A 27,083-nucleotide genomic window follows, 5' to 3' on the forward strand; every position below is an offset into this window, starting at 1 on the left:
CAAATTATTATCAACTGTGGCTACTTTAGGGAAAAAATGTGCCCAGCACGCTAGAAAAAATTTCTGAGCCAGCTCTACATTGCCAGAGTTCACAGTGGCATGATAGTTGAAGATACCATAAAAATCACCATTCTTTTCTCACAAGTCTCTTAAAATAAACCCCAAATAATGAAAAATATATTCAGTACCTCAGATAGAATAATTAGTGCAAATATTTCCACTGATTACATTTTGCCCAAAGTACTAAGGACAAGAAAGGAGGGATGTTTGTTCATGGATAACCCAATCGTTTTTAAGACATTCTACCAAGTTGTCTTGGTCTCCCAGTCCACACACACAAACACGCCTCTCACACAGAGATTTTTCAAATAAAGAAATATTTAACAGATGTAAACTATTTATTGAATATTTGCCACCAAATATTGTTAAATACATTATCTTGCAGCATATCGCTTTCAAGTTAAAATGTCAGAAACAAACACCAATATTTACAATTCTTTTAAGGAATGTTATATAATGACACATTAAGGCGTAAATTCTTTTGGCTTATAATTCTTAAAAGAATGATAATAGCAAAAGTGATGCAAAATCTTCAGTGTGAGATTATGATTAAGCTACATTTTACAAAAATATGGTGTAAGATGGCAATAATCCCATTCAACATCCTGTATTAGGCCCCTTCAGGAGGGACTGATAATTTATACAGTCAAACTTTAAAATTTACAGATAAAGGCAGTTCAATACTGCCACTGAGAAATACATCTCTTAACATATACAACGTTCAGGCCACAGTTTTGAAGGTCTGAAGTATCAAGTTGGTTTGATGAATTAGTCGGTTGGCACTTATGAACACATTTATTGCCCTGTTAAAAACAAAAACAAACATTAATCTCACAAACACACCAAAACCCCCACTCTTTATAAATATTAATACTTAATGTCATCCAAGAATGAAGTTAATTTATTATGATGCCATCAGGAAGAGCCAAAAGAAAATTTAGCATTGAGTTTCATTCATAGCTTTCGTTCCAGTTTGGCATTTAATGGCATCATTTGAGACTATCTAGGAATTTCTGCCCCCTGGTGGTTATGGCTGGCAATAGGCTGCTGGAGGGCTGCTAATGATCTTCATTCACTGCCAATGGGTCTTCTATACTGACTCAAAAGTGATCCTATACGGCAGGGTACAACGTGCCCCCATTGGCTTCTGAGGCTGTAATTCTTTATGCTAATAAAAAGTCATGTCTTCCTCCCTTGTAGAGGCTAGTGGTTTCAAACTGCCAACCTTGCTAATCACAGCCCAAAGTGTAACCACTACACAGCCCAGGCTAATAATGAGTGGCACTTTTAACAATGGGAGTTCATTTACAGATGTAACATATGATTGGTCAAATAGGAAGGTTCAGCTGTGGTCTCCAGCAACAGCTTCAAATGACGAGAACAAATAGGAAAAGGTAATTAGCTTTTAATTTGATTCATCCCAAACCTTACTTCCAAAAACCTTTGAAACAAAAATTGAGAATTACTAGCTACTTTCACAAAATTTCTATTTCTAAATTGAAATAATCAAGTGCTTGTCAAAAATTGACAACAATTGCTTTTTCAAAGAGCTGAGTATCCTCTCATGTTCTCCCACAGAGCCAGTCTACCGGGCTGGGGCAGAGATAACACCTAGACTTCACGTTGTGAGCTTATCAGGTAACACAGCTGAAGCTTGCGATTTCACTCCGGCAATTTTCAAAAAGCAGGGACCAAGAAGAACTAGTTGAATCAACACAAATTCACTCTTCTATAGAGGGAGGGAAGGAAGGAAAGAAAAAAGGAAAGGCAGGCAGGTAGATAGCTTAGAGGTCACAACTTATACTCAGTTTGGAGGAACAAACAAGTATAAAGCGGAAAGCACATTATTCATACACAAAGAGTAACAATTTAAAGCTGCTGCTAAATAGAGAAAAAGCAACATGGGGGCTAAGAATATACATGCAGGGTAAATAACTTCAGATGAATGAATAGTAGGGGCTAAATGAATTTCTACCTTTCACTATGCTAATTCTATTATCATCCTTAATTAATCACAATAAAAAATAATAATCCATTAAATAAATTATTCTTTTAATGTGTTTTTAGTTAGGTGACTTAGCATCGGAGACTAAGAAAAGCAGATATAAGTTTATTTTCAGAACACACCTGCTAACTTAATAAAGATCATCGTTCAGGGGCATTTCCACATGAAAGAACCCAAAACTACTAATAAAATTAGCTCGACATCTTTAATACGTGTATAAGCACAAGCATCACAACATGTTTGCAGTGCTACAAGAACTTTAAAAACTAGGAGAAAACCAATTATCTTATTACGGTATGACAGGATGTTTGCTGTCCCTGCCAATTTGGGCTAAAATAACACATCATGTAGACTAGTTTTCTGAGTCTAAGTACTATGATGAAGTGGTTACGAGCTGGGTTGCAATCAGTTACGCCAAGGGAGAAAGATGGGGCTTTCTACTCCTATAAAGTGCCACAGTCTCAGAAATTCAGGGAGGCAGTTCTACCCTGTCCCAGAGGATTGCTGAGAGCAGATATCGACTCCACAGCAGTGAGTTTGGTTATGGAAAGCACTAGGAGAAAATAGTCATGTCTATAAAATTCTTAGATTGTACTTGAAATAACACCTTGTATGTTACAATGAGGCAGAAAACAAGGTGAATTAGATTGTACTTGAAATAACACCTTGTATGTTACAATGAGGCAGAAAACAAGGTGAATGCATCAGCTTATACATTTTATCAGGGAGGCTGAAAATATTCAAAGAAAAATGAAATTGCCGTATATATATTCATGTATAAGCCAAGTTTTTCAGCACATTTTTAATGCAGTTTTTGTGGTAACATTAGGTGCCTCGGCTGATAGTCAGGTCGGCTTATACTCGAGTATATCGGGCAGATGATAAAAATTTTCAGTGAACTTTTAAAAGCCCCCAGATGTGTATATATGTAAAAACACATAAAATGCTTGCTTTTCTCTAATTACAAAAGTTACCTATGTACTTTAGAAAATTTGAGGCAATAAATGAAAAGGAAAAACAGCCATGGTGGCACATTGGTTAAGAACTTGGCTGCCCAGTGAAAGAGCAGTGGTTTTGAGGCTCCCCCTGCTGGAAGGTTAGTCTGGGAAACTTGGGGCAGTTCCACTCTGTCATCCAGGGTGGGTTCTATGAGTTGAGATTTGACCAGAGGGCAATGGGTGAGTGGATCACAACCGTGCAGCGTTTAAAAATACCTAATAACCTGGCCCAACTCCAACTCAGTAGAACTAGTATTTCTGAAGGTGATGTAAGATTCAAATTACAGTGCACAGAAATAAACTGTTAGTAGATTACATCTGTATGTTTCTATATTGTGCAATCCTGCTTCTGTACTACCACAGCTGTGAAGAGGTGAGCAGGTCTGGAGACACTGAAATATTTCCCATCTGGTCCCTTAAAAAAATACCTGCCAATTTCAGTTCTAGCCTAGAGCTACGGCTGGAGGAAGCACCATTCCTTTGCTGTTTCTACCAGTCTACCTGACTTACTCATCTCTGTGAGCATTCACAGGTTAATCGCCAATTGCTACCATGATCAGCTCCTACTCCCGTGGACCCCATGAAGAACTGGAACTGTGCTCCACACCGTATCGCACACACACCCCTGCGAATTGTGATGGATTTTTTTTCTCTCTCTTCAGTTTCACTAGCCCCACCCCACCCAAAATAAAACAAATCAACCACACAATACATTGTGTGTTGGTGGAGGTTTACACCTAAGATGTAAATGCAATAAGAAGGTTCAAATGCAATAATGTCTACGCAAATTACACAGAATACCTCAAGGTCGCAGTCTCACAGGGAGTCTACTTTAATCTGGGCCAGCCCAGAAAGTCTGGATTTTATTAAAGAGAATCGAGGTTGTGTTCCGTATTTTCCCCCATCTGTGAAGATCTATGTACTGCAGCCGTGATCATCAGCAGGGTTTGCACTGGCTGTTTTACAGAAGTAGCTAGCTGGATTTGTTTCTGACATGCCTCTGGGCAGACTTGAGCAGCTAACCTTTTGATTGTCCAGAGAAAGATTAACCATTTGTACCATCAAGGGACTCCAACAATATAACTATTTATTTTGACAGTATTAACAGTGTAGTAGTTACATAATTTCATGTCAACTTGAAGAGATACAGTGCAAGGGTGGAGTCTAGCCTGTCAATCAGATCACAGCCCAAAGGTGCCTTCTTGTGGGCATGCCCTCCTCATAAGGAGAGTCCTGGGAAGCTCCCTTTCCCTCTCTGCCTTCACCTTCCTGTTGAGGGGCCACAGTGAGACCTGTGCCAGCCCTGTGAGGTGGTCACCGCCAACGGATCCACACAACTCCGCACCCACTGGCTTGCTATCTTCCTGCAGTTTGCATCATTGCATGTGGCTGCGTAAGTCTGCAGAGGGACTTACGGGCTAGTATCGGACTTATGGACTTGATGTGGAATGGGCCGTTTTCTTGATATACAATAATGTCTTGATATAAAGATCTTATACACATGAGTGACTCTGGATTTGTTTCTCTAGTCAACGCAGCCCAACACAAACAGCACATAAAATTACATACTTCATTTTAAAAGAAAAGTACAATAAGTGACAGTACTTACTTGCCATCTTTAAAATAAGTTTTCAGAGTATCACTGAAACTTTTGGAGTACTTTACAAATTCTTTCTTTTGGTGTTCAAGTGCCTACACACATTAAAAAAATGTTACTAAATAAAATAATAGACAAATCAAGTCAAAACCAGGAGATCACACAGAAAATAGAATGAACTTTGCATTATAGGAAAGTATTTTCAGGAGCGTTTACTTAAATACATATAATAAACAGCATATTTAATTCAAGGAGAAACACTGGTTAATAGTATAAAACTATTTCCAGTGATCAAAATTTCTTCCTATTTAATTCAATAAAACAAAGTGTAAACCAACACAGAAGTTGACAACTAACAAGGCTTCTTCTAAACTTACCCTGCGATTCTGGTATTGATATTTTTTGAAGACATTATTCACTGTGTCAAGAAGTTCTTTTATTGCACTAGCTATATCCCTGTGGAGAAATGGGGGAAAATCCCCCCAAATCAGCTTTATTTAGAATTTTGCAGATATTTACATATACTTTAAAATAATCGTTAATAATCAATCACATACTTCAGAGGAGAGGGTGTTTCGGACTATACCCTTCTGTTATTCTGACATATCTTGAACTGATGGCCAAACACTGACATCAACTTTCCTAAATCAGTGGTAGTAGTATGCTTTTCAAATTTATAACAAGGTAAACACACCTCAGCCTTTCTGCCATTTCCAGGTTTGAATTTTCCTTTCTCTAGACCAGCAATATCTAAGCTATTACAGTCTCTTCTTTTGATGTCTCATGAACAATTTTATAAAATGTTCTTATTATGTGTAACTCATTTTGTAGTTACTAACACTTCAAGTTTCGTAAGGAACAGCTATGTTTACGACAAAACATTTCCTCCACACGCTCAGCTTTTCTCATTTCTCTTCTATCTAAACAGTGAGTATCCTCTTCTTACAAACCTATGCCGTCACTATTTCCTTGGGAAAATATACTTAAATTCCTGGCAGAGACGATATCTGAATATTTTTCTGCTTTAACCTTTCCAGCAATCATCCCTTGACTATATATGCATCAACACTCCCGCTCCTTTCCAAAGAGAAGAAATCTATAAATTTGAGCCGATTCGTCCAAGAGGCTCCTTGTCTTTTATATCTCTGCCCTTTTCAACTGCCACATTCTAACTTCACAGTTGTTTTCTTTCCTGTCAAACTAAACTTTATGTTATTCTGCATTCTCAAACAGCCTCACATTTTCTAAAGCAGGTCTCCTTTTTACTCTCTTAGCTTTTAATCGCTAAAAAACATTTGCTGTTTAAATATAATGCAGACATGAAACTCCAAACCATCCTCCCTTTAGCACAAATGTCAGATTTCAGTAACTTCTTACCTAAAACACTTCAGGTTGATTACTGAGGGAAAAAAGAAAGGAAGCTCAGTTTCCAGACACTGGGGGCGTGTGTGTGTGTGTGTGTGTGTGTGTCTCATCACAGGAAATTTTCTAGTAAACAAGCATACGGGAAGTCTAAGAATTGCAACTAGTTGCAAGAAAACAACAACCCCTCCATCCCCGCCAACACACACCCCCATTTTAGCTTATTCTGGAACAGTCAGGGAATGTAAAAAATATCTGCTTTGCGCATTATGCTCTTTTAAGAACTATCTGAATTAGATCTAAGTGGCAACTCCAAGATCAGAAAGGAATCGTTGGAGGACTGAGCTTGCTCTGGGGAGAGTAGTGAAGAACGTGAGAAGAGGCGGCTAAGAATGGTTGCAGAGTTTGAGGAATGTAATCACTGTCACTGACTTGTCCATGGAGAAACTGATGAAATGACATATTTTGCTGCCAAGATTTTCAACAGCAACAAGAAAATAAAATTTAAGAAAAAAATTGTTAATCAAAGCAAAAAATATATACTGAAAGTAGGATGAGCATTAAAATATTATTGAAGTGGGGCAGTAAGTTTTACATAAAAATGACATCTGTCTCCTCATACATTTCCTTTGACTTTGGTAATAGAAGGTTTAGGTTATATAACTGTTCCGTTCACTCAGTTTCAGAGCAAGTTGAATCCTTACGTGTTACTGTGAGGAGCAACAATCTACCATTGGTTAAAAATGATGTCATGAGAACAATCTATTAACTGAGAGGAAAAAACCCTACAATTTCAACAACAAAAAAGCCAAAGCTCTGAATATTCAGGGTTTTTCTAAACCCAAAATGAGGGCTATTTAAAACAGAATATAAGGAATATAATGGAGGAAATTACACAGTGATCAGGCAATTAGCTGTTTATACAAAAGCTCACTTTGCAATACACTTTAATCTTCTCCTAAAAAAGGAATTGTAAAAATGTGCGTTTAGGACTCATCCAGAAGATGAGACATGCGGTCCACCATACACAGAGTTAAAGGTAACATTCCATTAGTCAGAACAGTGGTTCTCAAGCTGAACACCACCACTCATGGGAGGTAGGGCAGAAGGGAGCGCTTGCTAAACCGCAAACTTACTAATAAAGCCTTTGGAAACCTCCCTGTATCTTATAAAAGGAAAAATAATAAATAAAAATGCTTCCCAAGAGGTTCAGCTGGTGAACTATGTTTGGGATCATGAAGTCAAGGTTAGGGTCATTACTAGCCACCAAGTTGTATGAAGAACTCTATTGATCAAGACTGTTAGCTCAGGGCTAACCTTCGGTTTAGCATGAGGCAAAAGAAGCTACCTGAGAATGCATTTCCTCTGAGAAGAATGCAGCAACATAAAAATACTTCAGACCATAAAATAGGTAAAGAACAGCAGCAAATGCCATAAAATAGCTATCGTATATGTATATAGTGACTATGCATAGTCTAGAGTTTATGGGTTTTGTGTTAGGGGACAGAAAGTGTAAGCATTGTGGGAAGAAATTTAGCAATTTACAGCTAATTAGTGAGGGCATCTTTTGGGAATCAGATTATTTTGAAAGAAGGAAGCACAACAGACATTAGATGAACTGTAAATATACAGCTTATAAAAAACTTGCATGGAATGTCTAATCATGACACTGAAATCTGCTCACTAGAAGCCTTTAAAAACACTCTAAAGCATAGGTTCACAAACTTATCTGGTCTACGCTCCCCTTTTCCAAGTGGGGGGATTACTCAGTGAACTCCTGACGATGAAAACGTTTGTATTACAGCCCGAGATTCATGATACAGTGTGCGCATGTGCTTCTGCAGTCCCGCTGGGTCATTCATGTGGAAATGCGGCTCGAAAGGAAAAGAATTCTTGTGCTGTATGTATGCAGCTTGGTTTGGACAAGACACTGCTAGAAAACTTATTTTGAAGATGATATGAAATGTTCAATTAATCAAAAGAATGTCTACAATTTTGTTTGTTGGATCACCTTTCCTAATCAACTCTACTGAGTTAAGTGAGTGGAGAAAAACAAACTGCACTTCACAATCACGGCTGGTCCTGTACGTGCCACGAATGCCTATCTCCTATGCTGGTACTTTATGACATCACTGCTAATCCTCACAATTACCTTCCTACCCAGAGATACAGAGAAAAATCACAGAAACTAGCCTATGTATCCAAGGTCATGCAGAAAAATGTTGTACTGGAAATTCAAATTTATGTCTGCTATCATATTATAAAATACCTGAGTGCTTGTTAGATATCAGGAATCTTTTTGTCTCCTTTAGTATAACTTATAGCAGCACACACAATACTTGGTGTAGTAGGGGTCTGGTATGCTTATTGAAAAATACTGTTACAATAAGGGATGAAGAATATAACTAGTTTAAATAGAAATTAAAATATTTTATTAAAGAAATAGTAGTAATTTCACAGTATGTTGTGCCTGATAAACTATTTTGGTATGATTTTAAATCATCTCCATTAATTTGTGAAACAATCATCAGTAGTAACAGCACCTACTATAATACAGCGATATGTATCACAGGGAGACAAATAACTATACCGTAAGTATTTAAGCTAGTTTATACAAGGCCGAATTGTATTTTAAAAGAAAAGGCATATACCAGCAAACTTTTCATCTCAAATGTGCCCTGCTAAAATTTTACCGCCACTAAACTTTTTCAGCTGTGGAGAGCACATTTCAGAAAACAGAACTGAAATCTTACTATTCCCCCATTAAATGAGATACAAGACTCTACTGAGCCTCAGTCAATGACTTAGGCCAAGACTTGGGTTCTTCACCTCAACTTCCTTATGACCACACATAGCTGAAGTAAAACGGCTTCCACATCGTTTCTCCTTAGAGCCACATATGTTTTAGCAGAGACTAAGGCAGTGGTTCTCCACCTGTGGGCTGTGACCCCTTTTGGGGTCGAATGACCCTTTCAGGGAGGTTGCCCGATTCATAACAGTAGCAAAATTACAGTTATGAAGAAGCAATGAAAATAATTTTATGGTTGGGGAGGGTCACAACATGAGGAACTGTATGGAAGGGTCGCAGCATTAGGCAAGTTGAGAACCACTGCTCTAAGGGAATGAGAAACAAGTGTAGGCAGAAGACTCCATGAGGTGACCAGCTTTAAACCAGCTGCCACCACAGGGCTGTCTTCTCATTTACATGCTGGAAATCTATACACCATATCACACTTTTTTCCAAGTAGCAGGGGAAAGACCTCAATTACCACATTAAACTAGCATTATAACTCCAAGACTGGATCAGACTGCTTGGATTTAAAACCTCACCTCTCTTACAAGCTCTGTGACCGTGGGAAAGTTACTTAATTTCCATTTTGTGCCTAAATTTCCTCATGTGGGAGGGTTGTGGTGAGGATGAAGTTAATTAATTAGTTAAGTGCTTAAAGCAGTGCTTATATAAGCTATTACTAAAATGATAGTGTTTGCATAAACCTTGAAATAATGTAAAGCAAAATTCACTGAAAACATTCTTTTAAATGTGAAATCTGCATACATTGCAGCATGGATCATCAAGTACATGATTATCACAGCAAACTAAAACATACATTATTTGTAAACTTTAAACTCAGTTGTCTCATGTTTGAGTTCCCCGACAATTTATTGACCATATTTGTTTACTTTGACCATAAACAGACTAAAAATAAATATGTAAAAAATAGCTGTTTCCCTCCATTCATATATTACAAGTAGTTGATGTTTACCTAAATAGATAAATTATGAAACCTCTGGAAGATAATTCTGGCTGTTCAAAACCCTTCTTACTCCTTGGTACCTGGGATGGGTACCTATCATTATTACTTTCTAAAATAGGACATAAACCTACTTCTGTATACAACTTACAGTGGGTGTCCAAAGAGGATAAATTGGCATTTCTCAATGTGAATGACACAGCACATTATTTCTGAGCCACTAATGAGTATTCATTCCACATCACCCGCAGTCATTATCTAGAGGCACCACCTAAGGTGCAGCCTCATCCAGAGTACGACCTCGATCTCTCCCTCCTACTAATGTCCCCTCATGGTCGCACCACACAAGGTTGTAATGCTAGTGCCACTACAACTAGTCTCAATTTTGTTTTCTACTCACGCTGGAAACAGTTGTCAGTTGGTCTAGTTTTAAAAAGAATCCATCTAGAACAGCTGTCCTCAGCTTGTGGACTGCGACCCCTTTGGGGGTCAAATGACCCTTTCACGAGGGGTCGCCCGATTCATAACAGTAGCAAAATTATAGTTACGAAGTAGCAACGGAAATAATTCTATGGTTGGGGGGGTCACCACAACATGAGGAACTGTAAGGTTGAGAACCACTGATCTAGAAAGTCTGTGTGATCCTTCCCCTAGCTTCCTACCCTATCACACCCAAGTAACAGCACTGCAGAAAATAGTGACCTGGTTTGAAGACCACTGTTCTAGAATGGCCCTCCTGTTAACACTAAAAATGCTATAGCTGACCGTCGCATAACATGGATTTTAACTGTGGGCCAACTTTTACAAGCAGATTTTTTTTTCTTTCTCCTTTCTTTACCAAACTTCCAAACTATATCACTACAAAGCTGCCATATCAGTGAGCATCACCTCCCAGCCAAGCTGGTAACCAGCCTTAACCATCACAACCAATATTACTCTTGCCTCCTACCTCAATAATTACTGCTAGACATATTTTGTTAAACCTTAACATAGGTGGGTAGTAGATTTTTTTACTACAAGCACACCTCATTTTATTGTTCTTTGTCTTTTTGTGCTTTACAGATAGGACAAATTTTACTAATCGAAGGTTTGTGGCAACCAGCATTGAGATAATTTATTTTTCCAATAGCATGAGTTCATTTTCTGTTTCTGTGTTACTTTTAGTAATTCTCAAAGTAGTTCAAACTTTAAAGTAATGATTTCACAATATACTATGGCATATTGTAAATATAAATTTTATATGCACTGGGAAGCCAATAAACTCAAGTGGCATGTTAAAAAAAAAAAAGGGTCAACTGTGAATTATACGGTTTTTGGACTGCACAGAGCCCTGGGGACGGAATGGGTTATGAGTTGGGGTTGTTACCCCAAGGCAGGCAGTTGGAAACCACCATAGGAGAAAGAGGAGGCTTTCTACTCACTGAACGAGTTACAGTCTCAGAATATCACAGGAGCAGTTCAACCCTGTCCTACATCGTTGCTATGAGTTGGAATTGACTTAACGGCAGCGAGTTGGCCACCCCCCACTTCCACTCCAACTACACAGGAGGGCAGCATCCCTAACCTCCTCACTGTCCAAGGGTCAAAGTAGCTTGATATTAATGTTACAGCCAATTAAAAACATCTAGAATGAGTGGTTCTGCTGAAATACTTAGAAAATAAACTCAAAGTAAAAAATATAACTTACTTGATTGTCTGTAAAAACCGCACTCTGTCATTGATCTCATCTGGGATCTTACTGAGGATTTGCTTAAGTGCTCGTGCCTTTTCATTTAGGTCCTGGAACTCTGATTCTGGTCGTTCAATCATATACTCTGATAAAATAAGTACATAATAAAAAAAATGCAAGTCTAAGAATTCTCAACCTTTGTTACAGAACAAAGGGAGAGGCCAGAAAATTACAAAAGATAATGCCGTAAAGCAAGAGTTTGCAGGAGTTCAACTTAGCAACAACGCTAGGGTTTCAGCCCAGCAGAATCACAGAAAATAAAACAGTAGCCGTTTTTTATTGGAGGTAAATGAAAGCCAACTTTAAAAAAGGGGCAGGAGGCTTAGCCAACTTCACCAGCCCTCAAAGCTACAGTACAGAGGACTTTTAAATGATGTACTCATAATGAATGCAAAGGCAGTGTCAACTAAAGAGAAGAGTTTAATTATTTAAAGTTTTAAATTGAACAATGGCCCATCATTGATCTGAGCTCCCAAATTCAACCAACTAGAATCTACAGTAAAATTTTAATCTCTCAATTAAGAGCACAGGCAAACATTACCACTAATCCAGCATAAGAAATGAAATTACAGAACTACTCTGGAAAAAGGCTTAATCTTCAATTAGACCAAGTTCACTACTGAATTAACTGTAGACTTGGAAACACTATAGCTCACCGATTCATCATTACATTGGTGCCTAACAGAATGCAAATGCTCGGGTCTAAAATAGTGATTTGTGTATCATTTACAATAGTCACCCACCCTACCCCCCTTAATAAAGATAATTTACTGCTGCAATTTTCCTTAATCTGTAAAATAATGGCTGCTGAGCGTCAGTGAACTTCACTTCTGATTGCTAGAAAACAGCAACACTCTGGGAAAAGGATCGTCACACGCCTCTCCCAACTCTGTGCTTGAGAAAAGTTTCATGCTATGCTACCGTAAGAGCAAACTGAACAAAAACCCCGTTAGGCAAGCTGAGTGAGGCTTCCTTAATGTCAACACAAAATAAGTCCAAAATTTCATAGTACTTATCTGTTAGGGAAACTCGAATTCTTCACCATCCAATTAATAAGGGAAAACAGAACATTAAAAACACTCAAGTACTCTGATAATTATTAAAAAATGACTTTTATATACTACACAGATTTGTTTTCGTCCCGCATCCCTCTCCCACCCTAAGAAAGTGATGAAGGAGATGGCAGGGGAGGTGGGTGGGGCAAGGAAGGGAAGGAGGAAAGTAAGACCCTTTTGGTGAAATCAGAGAAAAGCGCGGTCTGGTACCTTCTACATCGTCCGCTGCCATCCGAAGAAGGGACTCTGTGAAGTTAACGTCTACACTTTTCTTCTCTAAAATTTTCATAATGATGTCCTGTGTAAGACCTGGGTTTTCTTTTTCAGCCTACGAGAACAAAGTGAAATTTGAACCCTGGGTTAAAAAATTATGCGTTTTAGAGCCAAAACACCAGTGTCTTAAAATCTGTTGAAAACATCTCTGACGGAGAAACTTACAAGGATGGAAATTTGTGTAAATTGTATGTCATGATGTTACTCATTTACATTTTGTCAGACCTTGTGCATCAGCAGGTTTGTCCTGGAGTCATCACCCCAGTTTCCATGTGAATAAAAGTACTTACTGTTTCCTCTATTTTTGCATTCTCATGCAAATGAATGGCACAGACAGAAAGATCATATATATTTTTGGTTGTCCATCAATTACCTTTCCCATTTGTTTAAGTGCACAAAAAATTATGAATTTTCCACCTGAGAGTCAAACAATAATTGATCTCTGCAGTATTTTGCAGAACCTTTTGCACTTGAGCAAGGAGAATGTCAGGAAAAAACAAAAATGGAGTCCTTTTGTTGAAGAAGCTAGATAATCCCTTAACGATTTTCCTATTACAATGATTTTCATTTCCTATTTTATCTTTTTGGAGCAAGAATATCCCCTTTACTAATTTCCAGAACATCTTTAATTCTTTTACTACCTCCTGAGCCTATTTCACTAATGAGCGTGCACTGGTTCTGTTAGTGATGTTCCCTGGGGCACTAAAACCTTCTAGGCATTTTAAGCATGAGCAGAAAGGATCTGCGTTTACCAAAGTTCATTACCAGACTTGTTTTTCCCCAGTAATTTTTCTCTACTACTGTATTACTTAAAAAAATAAAATTGTCACCCCACTCCAACTTTGTTTCTTTTGTGAAGCCTGCCAAATGTAATCATTACACAGATGACGTACTTTTTTTTACACCAATATTAAACAGCAAATAAAAACACAATGATCGGATTGCAAGCATTTGTTTCTGTGTGTCAAGCACACTTAACCTCTGCTCCTTCAATTCCACTCTGATCTTACTGCACACAGAGCTTGATTCAGTTCCCATGCTCTTCCCATTGTAACATCTGTTTTCTCATTAGAGTTCACGTTTCAAAGCTCAGAGGCTGTGAAATGATACAGGAAAAGAAAATATACATATTTATCTCAATCCTGGAATCGTTTTAGCTGTTGTCAAGTGTTATTCAGGGAAATAATCCTGATAGATGATTAATAACACTCAAGTGTGTCCTACTAAATCAGTGGTTCTCAACCTTCCTAATGCAGTGACCCATTCATACAGTTCCTCATGTTGTAGTGACCCCCCAACCATAACATTATTTTTGTTGCTAGCTCATCACTGTCTTTTGTTGGTGTTATGAATCGGGCGACCCCTGCAAAAGGGTCGTTTGAGCCCGAAAGGGGTTGTGACCCACAGATTGAGAACCGCTGCACTAAATTATATTTTACATCCCATTTTGAAGTTTTTTTCCATGTATACATTTTAGATAAATGTTTTAAAGAGTTTTCTTTAAAAGTGAAATTGCGTAAATATGGCTTAAGACAGTAATAAAAATATTAATTTGGCAAAGTACTAGAACATTAGTTTGTAATTTTTTACTATTTAAATGAACCCATACTTGGTAGCAAAGGGGTTTGTTTTCCTTAAGTACAGTGCAGGGAGGGTCAGGAAGTGCACTGTTCTGCTGTCTGGAAAGCAGCAATGAGTAGGAGCTGACCTGATGACACCTAACAACAACAATGAATTTGTCGACAAGGCATTATCTTCGGCAGGAGGGTGACATGTCAACAACAACAACACACATCTTTTTAAGCTATAAACCCACTCCACGCTTACTGACAGGGTTAGGTTGCAAAGATCATGTCACTACATGGAAATGGTTGTTGTGTGAAAGAGGAAGATGATAACTGCCAAATGATCACTACATGACTGCTCTATCATTGAAAACCATACCATGGTCCAGTCAAATTGATACTGAACCTTAGCCAGCACAACTGGCATTACTTTTGTCTCCTTGCTAATGCCTAAGTAATTGGCATTACTTTTGTCTCCTTGGATAGTATATAGTTGGGTAGTGAGGAGTGGGTGCAATTAAGTACTGAAACAATTAAATAGTTCTGAAGAATGTTTTCATAATCAAGTTAGCCTGGAGCCCCAAAACGTCAAAGCTAGGATATGATAGAAATCTCACAGATGTTACATTAAGGGCACAGAGCTCTTTAACAGCAAAAGAAATACTTACTTGGCAACTTATCAAGTAGTTAGGCCCAAGTAACTTAGTAAGTATTTCTGTCCTAACAATTCGGTGATTATTTTTAAAAAAAATAATAAACATAAATTGAGAAAAATAACTTATTTCATTCTTAATCATCATTACATCTTAATGTGCGAGTGTTGAGCATTACACAAGTTCTCACACACTGAAATCAGATTAGCCTCAGTACCCTCATTTCCACTTGCACACTGATTTTCTCATGAGACTTGCTTTTTTATCAGAGAAACTGCCAAAAGTCCAGATTCACAAAGATAAAACAATCATCAGAAGCTATGTAGGCAAAGCTAATGTTGAAATCATAAACTACCTCCAACTAGAAGTTTACTCAGTGTTCCACACTGAATTTCCTTCAAAAACTTAAAATAGTCAAGGTACTCTGTCAATGTCGTGTAGGGTGTCTCGAAAGCTGGCCGCAACACAGTCATCCTAGTGTCTCTTCAATAAAGTCCTGGTTAAGCTACTTATCATCATTTTAAATACCTTAAATTTCGCAGAAGCCATGCTAAAGTAAATAGATTTGCTCTTAAATCACAGACTCCAATGATCTATACCTGTAGGTTTCTCCCCTAAGGGAGCGTTGGGCCCCGTGGGTAACCAATTTCATGAACAATCTGTGAGAGAAAACACCCCAAAGGCAGTGACACCATGAGTATGGCTCAGTGATCGCAACCTAGGAGGACTTATCAGATCTCTCCAGGGAACAGATTCTAATGGATCAGGCAGAAAAATGGATTAGGCTTCAAAAAGTTTTCCCTATCTTTTAATTCCATTTTTCCACTAACTCTTTGAAGCTCCTTTGTATGCATAGTTTAACGGGTTATAATCAATAGTATTTTATTTGTCTTGGTAACAAAATAATTTTTCCCCCACCACATAGCAAAGATAAGATAGCAAAGCTTGATTTTTAAAAAAATTACTGTTGCAATGGAGCGGAAAAAAGAAATAAGGATATAAAGATTTTTCTGGTCTGGCTTGAAAAAGATTTTTAAAATAGTTCCCAAGCAAGTTATGGCTTCAAAAACCAACTTTTTAAAGCATGCTCTCTACATAATGCACTCAACATTAAAATCATTTGAAATGTCAACATTAACTAAATACAGTAGTTGAAAATCTAGCAATGTAAGTGACTTATTTATTTTCCTTCAAAGTACCTTCCATTAAAACAATTACAAATTAATGCTGAGAACAATAAAAATGTATCCATTAACTTATCCAGGATTCCATATTTATCATAGTCGCATATTTTAAACATTTTTTAGGTGGCTGGGGAAATCAAAAAGTTCTAAACTATACAATGCACCCAACATGAAAATAGCCTCTGGAGTATGGTATCCAAGAATATAACACGAACAACTAATAAGAGCCACGAAAACATACATTTTTTAATGAGTACCTTAAGAAGATCTGGTGGCATGGCTCTCCATACTTTGAGCTACTAATGGTGAGGCCAGCAATTAGAAACCGCCAAGAGCTCAATGGGAGAGCGATGAAGCTTCCTGCCCTTGTTGATTTAAAAGCCCAGAAACCCTAAGAGGCACTGTCCTATAGGGTCAGTATGAAATGGATTTGACTCAGTGGCAGTGAGCATGTGGCTACATTAAAAAACGTAGTAAGAAATGGTGAAGTTATTTTAATAATATATCAAATATCATTTTAACAACCAGTCCATTTAAGATAATTATGATAGGTAATTTACCTTCTTCTTTTGGAGGGCACTAAATCTTTGAATTCTTGTTTGTATTACATATGTAGGGTATGTCTCAATTCAAACTAATTAATAACACGTGGCTAGAGATTATCGATTGAACATTTTGAATAATTTAACTGTACATTCTCTTTAATTACTCACAACCCATTAAACAGGGGATTAGGTAGTGTTCCAGTAAAAAAATACTGCTCTTCATACTTATGTTCTGAAATGAAATAATGTAAATAATATCTTAGTTATATTTTTTACCACCAAATTTTAAGCAATCTTAATAATAGAACGAAAAATTTAATAATATGTCCTAAAGCTAAAGAGAACACACTGAGGAGGAAGTCGGTTTCAAAAGCCTCAAGTGGCAAACGTACGGATGGGATGTTAAGGAACAGCATCGACTCGGATCCCTTTGGGGAAGTGTTTTAAGGGTTACAAAACATAAAACAGGCACAGGGTGATTGAAAGGCTTTCCACCAAAAGAAAATAAGCTGCAAATCATCACGTGGTCTTTAGATTTACAAATAGCATACATTTTAGTCATTATTATGAATAATTTACTGCTCACCTTAATGAAAGCCGCTCTCAGCGTCTGTGCTGCAGACAGATTTACTCGTTCTAGCTGCAACAGAAATTCGACGTCGTTATTAAGACTGTCTTGGAGAGCAAAACACATTTCTGATACTGCATTCTGTAGTAATCACATTGAAACATCTATTATTCAATTGACAAAAATACTTAATGACTCTGAATCATCGTCATTCTTCAAGTGGACTATCTAACATTTTCATTAAAGACAATAAAGTATTAAAATAATGAGAAGGATATCAAAAGGTCAGTGGGAAATAAATACATTATCTTTAATTCCATTTTTCTGGGAACTTTTTGAAGCCCATCCTATAAGTCATCTATTTGTTAAAAAAAAAAAAAGACATTTTACCATAAAATGTTTTCTTTTATTTAAGACAAACACAGGGTGTAAATTAAAATATCCAAGTTCCTATGAAAAGACTAGACAGACTTTAAATATACTTCCTTAAATCGTGGAGAATAGAGCGCACTCAAGATTAAACATCTGTGCGTTCTTACCACAGCTTCTTTGGTGCTGGGCAAGCACGTGACGAGCACGGGAGGGTGGTACTGCTAATGAACATTTTCTGCTCTCAGATCCTTTCCACTTATCACCTTTTTCTTTCTAACTTGCTTTTGAATCCCTCACGTATTAATCTTAGATTAACTTATTAATTAGTAAACAGTTATAATGTAATCTGTTAATACTCATACTGAAGACTCCAGCTCATCTTGTAAATTTCAGATATTCTTACACCTGTTTCTATAACATCAAAAATTTTCTAAAATATGGAAATCAAATCTTTATATTAAATGATACATCCTTTCAAAATATAAATGTCCTTACTGTGTACTTTATATAATTCATTTTCAGCAAGTCAAAAGAGACATACCATTTCATAAAAATAACTCAATCTGTAGAAGAGTTAACTGCTAGGCTTAAAATAACCAGCAGTTTCCGTTACATTCAGATCTCTGTAGTCCCCAAGGATTAGGCTAACTAGCTCAATAAACTCAACTGCTTGTATTTTTTATTTAGGACAAGGTTAAATGTTGAGAAACAATGTAACTAATACAGATTTTTACACAAGTAGATTATTTCTACAAAAGCCTTATGAAATTATATTATACTGTACAATATATTCTTTTTAATCCCTTGAGGAAATAAAAAGCTTAAGCTTTGCTTTTAAACACCATTAATATATACATACCTAAGGAAATTTCAATACTTTAAATCAATTTATTTTCTAAACATGAAGAACTGCAAATACTATTTCCTTAAGAGTTAGTCAACTTAAACGTAAGGCATAGGTGACAAAATCTGCCAAGATAAATACTAATTTATCTTAAAGAGGACAACAGCAAAAACCAAAACAAAAATGCAAACCCGACAGTCGGCTTAACTTCCTATTCAACTTGGCTTTTAAAAATCCTGGGTAAATCTAACACCGCCATAGCAAGCAAAGCGGGAGAAGGCACAACTGGCGTAGGCAGACCAACACAGACACTATACATGGAGCGGTGACATTAATCAGGCATGTTTCCAAAAACACGCATTTTCTGATTTCACGTAATCCATTTCATTATAGTGGCTACTACTTGGGTTTTTTTGCACTACAAGGTTTAATGCACTACAGCTGGTCTGAGCCCAAGTTCTCATTGCACAAGAGGAGACAGGAACAGACAGACGGGATGAATGTTTCCATCCTGTTATGAACCAACCCGTGTCCATATTTGGGTTTACACCAGACTCTGACCTCTTGCAATAAGTCAAAGGTCTGATTCAGAATAGGTATTGTCATGTATCAGCATTATTCAGCCTCCACTGCAAGTGGAGGCCAGTAGAGAGGCTCAGAAGAAGAGTCAGTTGAAGAACTGCTAAAATGACCCCAGATACACCAGTAGATTACGCTTGCATATGTGGATCTCAGAAAAGAACAGGGAAAGTCGCAGGAGTTAAAACCAACTAAATCAAACCTAGTGAACCATCTCGCTGGGACTCTTCTGGGAGTCATTTGGGATGCCACACATCTTGCAATAAATTCAGGTTTTCTTATCTACTATGGCAAAAATGCCAGCCAGACCCATAGGAAAATTAAGTTAATCGCTCATTTATAAATTTATTTAAGTTCTTATTGAATCTGTATAATTTTAGCCTGTATTCTTTACATAGGAAGATATGTATTCTCTCTCATATTAAAAAAATACTTCTAAGTCTCTGGCTTAAAATATATCCTAACAACAACTACTATGTATTAAGTACCTATTAAGGATCAGAAACTATAGTATAAGTCTCACAATAAACCAGTAATTAATTACCACTATTTCCATCTTACAGAGAAAGAAACTCAGGTGTCTTGCCCAATGTTACAAAGCTAGAAAGTACAAGGTCAAGACTCATACCAATTTGGGTGGCTCCAAAATCAGTGCACAAGCTACTAATGGTGCCCTGCCCGTCAGTCCTCCCTTTCCCCAGACTGGAGTTCATCTTGTCTGTGAATCTCCTCAAACATTTCAGAACTAAGACATTCCTGAGCTTCTATCAGGAGCAAGGAAGTCAATGTGAGAGATATAAAGAAAGCAAATGTAGCCCTGAATCCCAGAAACTTAATCTAAGCAAGTAGCAATTGGTTGAATTCACTGCCAGCTGAATTGCAAGTTCTCAACTAAAGACAGATACAGTCAAGTGTGGTGATTTTACACAAGTTTAGAACAGAAATGTTTATGTTTTCAATTTTTTGTGGGGTAATAATGTCTGGCTCTTTACTTAGCCTTTGGCTACAGTACATATAAAGAACTGGTGTAATGATATTATTAACTGCAATTGATACTCAAGCAACATAGTTTGGGTCCATCTGAGGAGAGAACATACTTAGTATTAATGGGTGCTGGGGATGAGTGGGGGACACTGCTTGGGTCTCATTAAGTTCTCCTTAATGTAGGACTCCCATGTCACAAGGAAAGTGGAAATAGGAGCGAGGAAATAAGAGTCTACCCGTGAGAGAAGGGCACATAACATGTCTACTAGAAGGGAAGAAAACGCCAGCTACAGCCCACTGCATCGAACAGTCAGGCTGGGAAAGCCTGGCACTAGGTTCCTCTCACCCCACAGTTGCTTCCTCTCAGGTTTGTGGACTCCTTTGTAAGTTTTTTATTGAGTTTTTGAAAGAACTTACTATCAACTTCAAACTTACAAATTTTGGATCATTTAAAGAGCTCATCTATTATATTGATCCTGTAAAACAATCAGTTAATTGCTTCATTTCTAGTCGGTTTCCTAAACCCATATATATTTTTTAATTGTATGGAGTCCTCCAGTTCAAGTTGTAAAGAATCTGGCATACGATCTTACAAGAACCTAAAAAAAAAAACCCAGAATAACTTTTAAGTGTTCTTAATAGTACATTACTGTTTCCAATGAAAGTTCACACAGCACATTAGGTCCCCATTTGACAATTCCTACCCAAGGAGCTCAGTGACATCAGTTACCTTTTTCACACTATGTCAGCATTCGCTTTAACTGCATTCCAGTTTGTTATGTTTCCTTGCCTCCTTTTTTTCTTATCTTTGCTCTATTATTGACCTTTTGGCCTGATACAGCTGTTTTTAAGATAGAGCATCATACTCAGGGATGATATTCTCTATTTTGTATGTCGATCTATCATTTTGTTAAAAGGTAACATCAGAGGATAGTGTAGAATCAAGGTTTAAAGAGTATCTCAAGGCAAAATTTTGAGTCCAGGAAGTCACCCACTCTCCACTGGGCCAGAAAGTCTGGACTTTGTCCGCACCTCCTCTCTTCACCCCGCCTTCAACATTTTATTGTAAAATGGGTGAAAGTTTGCAGAGCGAATTATTCTCCCATTCAACAATCCATTCCCATTTTACCTACACACTGACTGCAATTCTCACAATATAACTCTTCTCACTTCATGCCTGAGGGTCCCATTTCCATTCAACCTTCTTTCCTCCTTTTTGAACTATAGTCCTTTTGAAGACTTATGGTTGATTGTTCTAATGAGTGCGTACCTCCCTTGTGTTATTGATCACCTATAGGTCTTTCCTTTAGCTGAAAGTTGAGATCATTTCTAAGTCAGAAGAGGGTTTAAGGCCCATCGTTTTGGGAGTTTCATCGATCTATATCGGACCAGTAAGCCTAGTCGTTTTTTATGATTTGTATTGTAACACAATTTTCTCTACTCTATCCAGGGACCTCCAATTGTGATCCTCTTCAGAGAGATCAGCCATGGTGGCCAGGCATAGACTTCTGGTCTCACCGTCCTAAAGGGAAGGGTAAAGGTTTTTGGTTTTAAAATTGGCTCTGAATTGTGTATAGCTCTATTTCTGATGACAAAGTTAAGCACAGTTTTCCTTTGATGACATCTGTTCCCACAAATATCATAATTATATTTTCACATAAAAACACCCATATAAATAAAGAGTTAATTATTTAATATGGCCCTTCTAACCATAATCTCTTCTGTGATATATTGTAATTCTAGCCTCTAAGCCTGTTATCAGGAGACACTAGGTCCTGGAAAAGGACTTCAGGGTTGGTAAAGGACAGGGACAGTAAAGGAAAAATAAGGAAGATCTTTGACAATAAGGATCGGCACAGTGGCCGCAACAATGGTCTCCAACACAACAATTGTGAGGAAGGCTCAGGACCAGACAGTTTCCGTCTGCGGTACATAAGACCAGGATGCGTCCCAACAGCTCATTGGCACCTAGCAACATGCCGGTGGTTAAACTTTTGGAGAGTTCTCCGCTCTGCTGATGGACAAGATTAAGGTGCTGGAAAAACAAAAAACTACACCTCCATCAAAGTCATATCCTTTGTGCCCTCTGCTTCAAGATTGAGCATACGTGGAAGCAAGAAGACCTACGCTGACTTTCAGCTATTTTCTCTTCAGACTCTGGACCCTGCACCTGGCTTGCCTCTGCCTGACCGCTACATCTTGGAACTTGAGTCACATAAATCACCTGACCTAATTAAACCAGCTTCTGTAGCCTTGTGAAGCAATAAGTTCCACTAGGACAGACATCTCAATTTCAGATTTGGGATTTAACAGTACCCACAATGAGCCATTTCCTAACACTTCATGATTTCTGTGAGAATTCTGTGAGGGAAGACACTAAGGGGAAGAGAAGTACAGCATCTTGGAAAAGTTGGGCATTAGGGCCTCTTTCATATCCACCTCCTTGAAACTAAGCACCTCCACTGCCATCGAGTCCACTAGGGCTCACGACAACCCTATAGGACTGCCCTGTGGGCTTCTGAGACTCTAACTCTGGATGGGAACAGAAAGCATCGTCTTTCTTTCTTGGTGTGGCTAGTGGTTTCAAACAGATGACCTTGAAGTTAGCAGTTGGATACATAACCAAAATGCCAGCAGCGCTCCTTGGGACTAGTCGTGGGACTGTTCTAAATGAAACTATTTTCATATGTGTACATGTATAACCAGCAAATAGAAAACTAACCTGCAAGAAATTACGCGATTTGCAAAAAACACCCCACATATACATATAGTGTGCAGTATTTGTGTATTAAACTCGGTCAAATCATATGAATTAAAAACTCTAGGTATACTTTTTATAATTTAATGATAACGTATCAAATAAAAAAATACACATGCCACAATGGAAGTAAAGCAGAGCCCCCTAATTAGTCCAATATTCAGTTAACACATTGCCTGCAAGTACACATACCTCTAAAGATACCCTTTGGTAAGATAATGTATTTGAAAAGATTATTATTGGTCACAAAAGTGTTTTTCAGTTCTGTTTCAAAATGGAACAACATGTAATTCCTTAAAAACTACATTTCATCTTTAAAAGTATTCCTCTAGGAAAAGAAGAAACATGTCTTCTCTCTCCTGGATTAAAGAATTCAAACACTCAGCTCTGTTCCTCTATATATAATCAATATGAAATAATACGGTTTCAAGAAAACCTGATCTAAGAATTAGCATAAGATGTTTACAAACCCAATGTTCCACAATGCAACCAGGAGACGTTTTTCATAGGACATTTACAACACCTCCTTGGACTTTGAACTCTGCAGAAGCAGATTAAATAAGTAACTCCTCCTTTTCAGCTGTTTGAGCATAGCTTTATTATATAAAGGAAGTGTCAAGCTCCCTCTCAGAATGCCATTTCCTTGATTAACAGTATGAAAATCTCTCCAGGTTGCTATGAGTCAAAATGGACTCAAAAGTAAAAGGCATTTGGTTTTGGGGTATAAAGATGTCCTGTAACTGAAAACATGTTTAAAAGTGTAAAAGCTTTCTGGCTCTGAAAATACACTGGAAACAAGATTCAATAAATAATTATACCTCAAAGCAGAACTATGGTACCATTTTTTTAAAGTTCAATTTGATGACCATTTTAATCTTTAAATCTGCAAGGAAAAGAAAAATTGAGCCACACTATGCTCCAAGTGCCCCTATTAGACTTATAGAAACATCATGCATATGTGTAAACTACACCTTAGCACCCTGGTGGCATAGGGGGGATTAAGTGTTAGGCATGTAAAAGAAGGCTGGCATTTCAAACTAAAATCACTATCCTTCAAGCTTGTATTTCAAACCACACAGTTCTCAATACATTGGCAGATATTATTCAAATGAAAATTAATACTACGATTCATAAAAATTTGAACCCGCCAATGTGCAGTCAGCCAGCATTCAGTTTCTTCACTTCTAACAATTAGTTCTCAGATCAACTGTGAAATCATTTGGAAAGGTGTTCTAATTCTGAGCCACTGACTTGTACTCAAGCAATATGGCCCTTCCAGTCTAACCTCCTTTGTGAACTATAATAATTCTGGACTTCACCTATCCGTGGTCCCATTGTGGAGGGCATTATCTGTTAACAAACAGGAATGAGATGAGATTGCGTTCTGACCTTTGTAGAGGGTGTGAATCAGACCACAGTTTAATAGTTATCTTAGCTACTATGACTTACCATGTGTGTAAGGAATTATAACCTACAGCTGAGAGGAGAAAGCAATCCGTTTCTAGAGTGGCTTCGAAAAAGCCTGGCTGATTAAGATTAGTAGGAAACTAATGCTTACTGGAAACATCTAGAAAAGCCCTATGTCATATATGCATAAATAAGATACAGCCCAGGGGCGGAGAAGAGGTTATTACATTTGGGTGAAATCTGATTGCACCATGTAACTCTCACCAAATGACTTTTTCCTGCATGGATCTGGTTCTTGGGGAAGACACTACTAAGATTCGCTTATAAGTAATTGTGATCAGGATTCCCTGCAATGTCATCCTGCTGGGTACAAAATGAGTCCACTGAGAAACAAGGGGTGTGATCTCCTCATTGGCCGGAGCCAGGAGTGTAACCTCTGGCTCTCTAGCCTCAGCATGTGGCTTACCCCGACTTGACATTTGGACTGAACTGCAGGTAAATCCTTGAATTTTCCTGAGTTCTGTGGGACAACAATGAGGCGATCTCAATGAGGCAGAACCCAGCCACTTTTTGCTCAGTAACAAAATTTTTAGATTTCCCAACATTCTTTGAAGTTAGGTTTGGTTCTTAGAAAAAATACTTGCCATTGAGATGTTAAGTGGAAATTTTGTGCAGGGTTTTTAAAAACTGCTGCCTCAAGGAAACAGACTCAAGTAAGAGCACCCCCCTCCTCAGCCCCCCTCCTCCACAAATCTCATTTCGTCTCTTCTAGACAACGTAACGGCTCCTGAATGGACAAGCAGTCTTCATAATGGAATAGGATAGTGAAGCAAAAGGCAGAATCAGAGTTCCTGATGATATCAAGCCACACTGCTTCTAGACTGGCTATATCTATGATATTTTACACAAAAGAAAAACAAACTTTTAGCTAAGCCACTGTTTTGAGTTTTCTAATTAAGTTAATTAAATAAAATAGTAAGAGTAAATAATTTAAATAGGAAAAAAACCCTGATATGGTCTGAAATTGGGAGGCCTAAACTTGGTTCTAAACCCTATCCCACAAAAACCAAATTCTCGCTGAATCTATTCCAACTCATGTCAACCCTATATAGGATATTTAAGACTATAAATCGCCTCATCTTTCTCCCATAGAACTGTGAGTGGATTTGAACTGCTGACATGTGTTTGGTTACCTAACCCACAACACCACTGGGACTCTAAAGACATTTTTGTGGTCTGAGTAACATTTTGTAGTCTGAGCAAGGGAAATAATTTCACATTCCAAGGCTTCAGTTCATCATAAAAAGAAAGGTGGGACGTCGAGTTGATTAAATGATCTCTAAAGGATTTCTAGGATTTAACTATTCTAAGCATATTAACTACTCATCTATGCCAAGAAACTGGGCAGATACTTGGTTAAATGACTGCAAGAGTATGTATCTGTGCCCATTCCAAAGGAAGGTGGCCCAACAGAATGCTCAATCTACAAAACAATGATCATTCATTGATATCAACACAGCAGTACATTGACAGAAGATGTGGAACAAGGGATATCAATGCAGATGTCAGATGGGCCTTGGCTCAAAGCAGAGAACACCAGAGAGATGTTTACTCATTTTTCATTGACTCTCCAAAGGCATGCGACTATGTAGATCATAACAAACTATGAGAAAGGGATTCCAAAACAATTCATATGTTGTGCATATGAGGAACTCGTGCACGGAGCAAAAGGTGGTAGTTGTGCAAAAGAACAAAGGACTACTGCATGGTTTAAAATCAGGAAATGTGTGTTTCAGGGTTGTAGCGGTTAACATAATTTTTAAATTTGACTGGTGAATAAATCATCAGAAAAGCTAGTTTATATGAAGAAGAATGTGGCATCAAGACGGCAGGAAGGTTTATTAACAAACCGTGGAATGCAGATGACAAAATCTTGCTTACTGGAAGTGAAGGAGACTTGAAGCACTTGCTGATGAGTGGCAACGAGTACAGCCTGAAGTATGGTATGGATCACAGCTCAAGGTAAACAAGACCTCACAAAAACAGACCGATCAGTAACATCACGATAAATGGAGAAAAGCAACTATTGTGTTCTCCAGAAAAAAGAAAAAAAAAAGTACCTTCTAAATACCCATGAAAGTTTTATTAAAAAAAGGTTTTATCACCATACAATAACTTAGTAGATCTCAGTTCCAAATCTTTTGCCTACTAGTTACACTCATCCCTAAACTCACTATTCATCTTACTTCTCTTTCAATGATATGCCTCTTCTTCAAGAAAGTCCATACTAACCCCTAAAATAGGTTCCATCGCTTTTTCTTTAATACTCATTGTTCTTTTTACTTCATCGCACAGATCACAATTTGTGATTTATATTTTTTCTATTCTGTGTTTTGCGCCAGTATCTGTCTCTCTGTCTCTCAAAGAAGAACAGTAAGTCTGTTTCTTTCACCATCTTATTCACCCAGACATATCTGCTACTTGCTATAAAATGAATACATAAAATTAGAGGACTCATGAAGAAATGTTTATCTACTCACCTCATTAAAGACAGGATACATGACTGCATAGAGAGGCATAGAAACCATGGAAGTGGTCTCAGCTTCATTCTTCATCTCTTCCATTGTCATCCTCATTCAAAAGCCAACGACAGGAGAAAAAGCAGTGCTAAAATGCAGAGGACTCTTCATTCACTGCAGTATTTCTTCCCCTTTTGGTGATAAAATAGGGCACTGAACATATACTGACCTAGTGACGAGGAAGAAGGAAGAGATATTTACTAAATGAAGTAGG

General features: G+C 37.7%; 1 protein-coding gene across 3 annotated transcripts in view; it reads right to left on the reverse strand.

Moving 5' to 3' along the window:
• Window positions 1-379: 379 nt before the first annotated feature.
• PDCD10 (programmed cell death 10) overlaps window positions 380-27,083 on the reverse strand; it is a 49,338-nt gene continuing 22,634 nt past the window's right edge. For all 3 annotated transcript variants that reach the window (XM_004704101.2, XM_045297579.1, XM_045297580.1), the window contains 7 exons: window positions 26,831-27,038; window positions 17,365-17,418; window positions 12,769-12,886; window positions 11,462-11,588; window positions 5,038-5,116; window positions 4,673-4,755; window positions 380-863 (listed from right to left, as the gene is read on the reverse strand). In XM_004704101.2, coding sequence (XP_004704158.1) covers window positions 782-863; window positions 4,673-4,755; window positions 5,038-5,116; window positions 11,462-11,588; window positions 12,769-12,886; window positions 17,365-17,418; window positions 26,831-26,926 — 639 coding nt within the window. In that variant the 5' untranslated portion in view covers window positions 26,927-27,038 and the 3' untranslated portion in view covers window positions 380-781. The remainder of the gene's footprint in view (window positions 864-4,672; window positions 4,756-5,037; window positions 5,117-11,461; window positions 11,589-12,768; window positions 12,887-17,364; window positions 17,419-26,830; window positions 27,039-27,083) is intronic.

Source organism: Echinops telfairi, unplaced genomic scaffold (genome assembly GCF_000313985.2).
Source record: "Echinops telfairi isolate 266 unplaced genomic scaffold, ASM31398v2 ScPeMD7_7420;HRSCAF=8458, whole genome shotgun sequence".
Lineage (NCBI taxonomy): Eukaryota > Metazoa > Chordata > Mammalia > Afrosoricida > Tenrecidae > Echinops > Echinops telfairi.